The sequence below is a fragment of the Triticum aestivum genome, chromosome 2D (genome assembly GCF_018294505.1).
Source record: "Triticum aestivum cultivar Chinese Spring chromosome 2D, IWGSC CS RefSeq v2.1, whole genome shotgun sequence".
NCBI classification, from domain to species: domain Eukaryota; kingdom Viridiplantae; phylum Streptophyta; class Magnoliopsida; order Poales; family Poaceae; genus Triticum; species Triticum aestivum.
Window position 1 is genome coordinate 8,184,837 of NC_057799.1, and position 5,480 is coordinate 8,190,316.

Consider the following 5,480-nt stretch of genomic DNA (forward strand, 5'->3'; position numbering starts at 1 on the left):
TCCCAACAGTGCTTGATTTTCTGGCGGACCGCATGCGTACGTACAGAACTATGGCACAGATCGAGAAGCGACAACCAACGACCTAGATAACGAGCTCACGTGAGCTCGCGCTCAGTTACTCCACGTCCCGGACAGTAACCTTATTTATCAAGGATTAACATAGAGCTTCCGTTGGTGCTTCCAATTAGTGTGTGTGTCTATATATATATATATATATATATATATATATATATATATATATATATATATAGAGAGAGAGAGAGAGAGAGAGAGAGAGAGAGAGAGAGAGAGAGAGACGCACACACATAAGAAAGATATAAGATAGATAGATAAAGAAGGTAAAAAGTAGTTCGTATGGCACACATACTTTCACAAGTTAAAAAAAACTTTCACAACAAATAAACAAAAAATATGGTGCGGAACTAATAATAATGAATTTACGCAAACTATTGCACCGCATATACCTATGACATCGATATGCAGTTTTATTTTTCGTGGCTCATTGCATGCATTGAAGGCATGCAGATTTATTTGGCACGTAAGTAACTTCGTTTTATGCATCTTCATGCATGTCCTTGTTGTAGATTGGCTTCCTTGGCTACTCCATATCATTCATTGAGATGCAGTAGACGCATTGTTTGAAGGCCTCGACGTTGCACTGAAACACCGGCACGAAGGCATCCACACTACCGTCGCCGATGTAGGATGGCATGAGGAAGATGAGCCCCTCTGCCGGGAAGTAGGACGGCATCACGTACGAAGGCGTCCCCGTGCCGAAGTCCAGGTCGTAGAACGGGAAGGTGAGCCAGCTGTGCACCTCCAGGTCCGGGCACAGCACTTCTCTCAGGTTCAACGCGGCGCTTGGTGCGAGTCCTTCCTCTTCGACGGTGCCGGAGCTCGCGAAGTCCACGAATGACCGGAAGTAGTCGGCGTCAGCCACCCTCGCCACCTCGTTGTGAATGACCTGCGCCGCATGCTTCAGCGGCCGGTTCAGCAGGTCGCCCGCCGTGGCTTGCGGGAACGCCCACAGGACGAGATTACCGGCGTACTCCGCCGGCACGCCGAGGCGGTCGCGGCCGTCCACCGACAGCCGGATCGTAGATGTCTCGTTGTGGCCAAGGCCCCGCGCGCGCGTCATGGCGCGCCACAGGTGGGCGAGGATTGTCTCGAACCGGCTGAACGGGCGGTCAAGGCCTTCCGACGCTCTGGCACGGAGAAGTGTTATCCAGTCCTTGGTGAAATGCGTCTTGTGGATGACGATGCTGTTCTTCTTGACGTCGTCGACGGCCTCGCTGCCGATGTTGGTGAGCAACGGTGGCAGGTAATACTCCCGATTGCGGTGGTCGAACTCGACGCGGGACACGGATCGGGGCATGAAGAGCTCGTCGTGGTTGTACACGGGGGGGAGGCCCATGGCTAGTCCCCTGGTGGCGCGCCCCCAGGCGACGAGGAAGTTGCTGGTGCCACGGCCGTCGGTGACGGCGTGGTTGGCCGTGAACCCGACGGCGAGGGAGCCGCAGCGGAACCGTGTGAGCTGCAGCACCACCACCTCATCCATCGCCTCCTCCAGGTTCGGGTGCAGCCACAGCAGCTCCGGCTTGGGCTTGGGCGGCGCCACGTCGACGAGATCGGCGTCCACGGACGCCTCCACGACGCGCGCGCCGTGGTCGTTGAGCAGCACCGCCGGGCCTCCACCGGGTGCCTCCCCGCGGACGACTAGTTGCCCCGCGAAGACGCGGTACTGGGCGAGCGCCACGGCTAGGCCCTTCTCGAGGGCGGCCGTGGAGGGGACCGGCGGCGCGAAGACGTAGATGATGGCCATTTGGATCTGGTACGTTACCCTGTCGAAGGTGGAGAGAGGGACGTACTCGTCCACGGCGGCGGCATCGGTCGACGCAGCTGGCTTGACGAGCTTGGAGCTTAGGATCTGAACCTCCATTGCCGGCCTCGACCTGTCCGGCTTGGAGCTTAGGACCGGCAGCAGTGCGCTAGCTACGTCCATTGGTACGTTGGTGTATCTCGCTAGCGAGTACGTGAAGGTGAAGCTGATCGAGCTAGTTGTTGTTGCTTGCTCTCTTGCTTGGCCCAATCAATCCTTAGGTGCTGCTGCGTTTATAAAGGGCTCCAGCCAGCTGCAGGGGTAGGCGCGGATTTATTTGGAAGAAAACGTGGATGGGATCTGCGGCCAGCTCGCGGGCTCCAGGCGCCGCGCCCGGATCGGATAAGGGAAACGGAACCCACGTGATTGATCCATCCCATCTGGTTCACAAAAGATTGGAAAAAATATATTTAAATCTAGCTGTTCCCGTACCTGCCGGTGAGGTCGGCACCAATAGGATGCTGCCGACGAGGTTTTGTATGGCTGGGTATCCTAAAACATGCAACGTATTCCAATCTTTGTCAGCTTTTGCAGCGTTGTACTCCCGCAAGTAAGGAATGTCCTGCCCACGAGCTCCTGCAAAAGGCAATTCTCCCACCCTCCATACCTCGCCGCAAACCACCCCCTCCCAGTCACCGCTCTCCACTGCTCAAGGGGTTGCCGGCCATCTCCTAAAAAAAAGATAGGCACCTGTGTCATGCGCGTCGTGACCCATGCACGTAGTCGTCAGGGTCGGCACCATGGTGATCACTGCCATTGCGGTCACCTTGGTTGGGCGTCTCGCCAACCAACTGGACATCCTCCCCTGCATTATCATCAGTTGGAAATTCAACTGTGGATATGCTACCGTTTGGAGCATCGTTGGCTGCTGCGCTCCAATTCCACGTTTGGTTTTCTTCAAACATGACGTCACGTGAAATTCGTAGACGCTTGGTTCGTGGATCGTAGAAGCGGTGCCTTGGTGCCAGAACTTCTCTCGTATCCGATGAACACCATCTTGGTGCTAGCATCGGCAAGCTTTGAGAGATGCGGCCCCGCCGTCTTCACATGGGCCACGCACACGAACGCCAGTAGATGAGACAAATCTGGCTTACGTCCGTAAATTGCTTCATACGGAATCCTACCGATCACTGCCTTCGTTGGAGCCCGGTTGAGAAGATAGACCGCCGTCGAGACAGCTTCTCTCCCCGGCTAGTTCTTGCTCTTGAGTAAACTTCTCGCCATGTCAACGACGGTTCGATTGCGCCTTTCAACAACCCCGTTCTACTGCGGCGTATAAGGTGCCGTGAGAAAGCTTATTATGCCGATCTTCTCGCAGTAGTCATTGAACTCGTTTGACGTAAACTCTCCGCCGCAATCCGTCGGTAGAGCCCGAACCTTCAGCTTGTGTTTCATCTCCGTTGCAGCCTTCAGCTTCTTGAATGGTTCAAATGCCTCATCTTTAGATTGTAGGAGAACGACTCACATGTATCTCGAGTAGTCATCTACCACAAGGAAGAATTACTTCTTTCCTCCGTGAGTTGCTGGGGTGATAGGGCCACATAGATCACCATGGAGCAGCTCGAGTGCATCACTTGCACGATAAGTATACTGAGAAGGGAAAGGCCTTCAGTGTTGTTTTCCAACCAAGCACCCGTCACATACTCAATCAACATGGTCGATAAACGGCATCCCAGATACCATCTCCATCTTCGACATCTTCTTCAAGGTGTAGAAGTTAGCGTGTCCAAATCTAGCATGCCATAACCAGGAATCATCATCACTCTTGGCGAGCCAACACTCTGGTTGAGATTGATCAAGGTTGAGGAGATAGAGCTTGTTCCGCGTGCGATTCACACGGGCTAGCACATTTCGGAGGTTGTCGAAGATCGTCATCACTCCGTTCTCAATATCCACCATCCATTCTCGTCAAGTTTCCCGATAGAGATGATGTTGTTGTGAAGCAGTGGGATGTAGTATACTCCGGTGAGTATGCGATGTTCTCCTGTGAGACCCTCGAAGAGGACAGAAGCTTGCCCGGAAATCTCCACATTTGAACCATCGCCGAACTTGACCGAGCCTTGAACATCATATTCCAGTTCGAGGAACTTTTCCTTGCACCCCGTCATGTGGTTACTGGCACCTGTGTCTAGATACCATGACACGTTCTGGTTTCCGGATAACTTCGGTATTACTTTCTTCTCATGAAGTACCACCTTCCGGTTTGGTTTCACAACCGCCGTTCGGACGAGATCACAAACTTTGTCCAGCAGAAGACCTGGACGTTCGTCTTCCTGCTTCGCCAAATTTGCCTTGATCTCCCGCTTGTTAGGCTGCACGAGATCACAAACTTCGGCCATCAGAAGACCTGGACATTCGTCTTGCTGCTTCTCCAAATTTTCCTTGATCTCCCTCTTGTTAGGCTCCGGACATTCCTTAACAAAGTGACCCATCTCGTTGCAATTATAGCACTTGACCTCGGACACATCCAAGTTCCAAGGCTTCCGATCTTGAGATTGGTCCGCCTTACCACGACCTTGTGGCTTGCCTTTTCCTTTGCCTGCTTTGGTTTGTCCGCCGTGCTTCGCGTTACTTGAGCCTTTGCCAACGTTGTGCCTTCCTTTGCTACTTGGGGACTCCCAATCTGCGCACGAGTACATGAGTTGGTCACTACCTCCTCCGTTGCCTTTTCGACAGCCACGAGCATTCTCTTCCCATGTCCGCAAGCGTCCGATCGCCTCCGTTATGGTCATGTCGTAAAGCTACTCGAGCGTGCCGATGATGTACGTGAATTTATCAGTCACCGAACCGGAAAATTTCTCCACGATCTCGGCTTCCTCGAGATTCGCACCAAGCGTGCGGATCTCTCCCACCAAAGTAGTCAGATGCATGGCATAGTCATTCACCGATTCAGTTTCCTCCATCTACAACTTGTGAAATTGGTGCTTCAGCACTTGTGCCCGAGCCTTCGTGACACAATCTTCTCCAATCCTCATCTCCTTGAGTGCGTTCCACGCCTCTCTTGCCGTCTCGAACTCCGCCAATATCATCAGCATGGTATCCGGCACAGACTGGGCTATGGCGGCCATGGCACCTTCGTCGCACTCATTGTCGACGTCGTCGTCCGTGATGGCTTTCCACACTCGAAGGGTTCGGAGAATAATCTTCATGTTGACCGCCCACACGCCATAGTTGGCTTCGGTGAGCATCGGGTACTGGATGGAGATGTTACGATGCACCTGCACGTTGGCGCCGCCCTGTTCCGCCATCAGCACAGAATCGGGCACTTCTTCACCTTGTCGCCTTTCTTGTTCTTCTTGTTAACACCGTTGCCGGACTTGACCGACTACTTGTTGATATCCGTCATCGTAGATCGTAGATCCTCGAAGCTCTAGATACCAATTATTGGCGCTAGACCAAAATACCCGAAGCAACCGCGGACTTACGTGCAAGCTAGCTAGCAGCTTGATTGATAAACAGAGCGCACACACGTCCAGCCCCCAGAAGCTAGCTAGACTGATATCGATTCGATCGATCATTTCGACGGAACTCACGTGAACTTGGCAACACGGAAAAACTGATCGATGGATTGATAGGCAAAGGCTCTTGACGTGCCTTGCTT

General features: G+C 53.1%; 1 protein-coding gene across 1 annotated transcript; it reads right to left on the bottom strand.

The window, feature by feature from the left end:
• Positions 1 to 349: 349 nt before the first annotated feature.
• LOC123048191 (putrescine hydroxycinnamoyltransferase 3-like) lies at positions 350 to 2,076 on the bottom strand. The gene has a single exon (XM_044471343.1). It carries the CDS (start codon positions 2,000 to 2,002, stop codon positions 599 to 601), a length of 1,404 nt encoding a protein of 467 aa, XP_044327278.1. The 5' UTR covers positions 2,003 to 2,076; the 3' UTR covers positions 350 to 598.
• Between the last annotated feature and the right edge of the window lie 3,404 nt (positions 2,077 to 5,480).

What these genes read in the sequence shown, in the direction of transcription:
- LOC123048191 (XM_044471343.1), bottom strand. Translation starts at nt 2,002, where the DNA reads ATGGACGTAGCTAGCGCACTGCTGCCGGTCCTAAGCTCCAAGCCGGAC.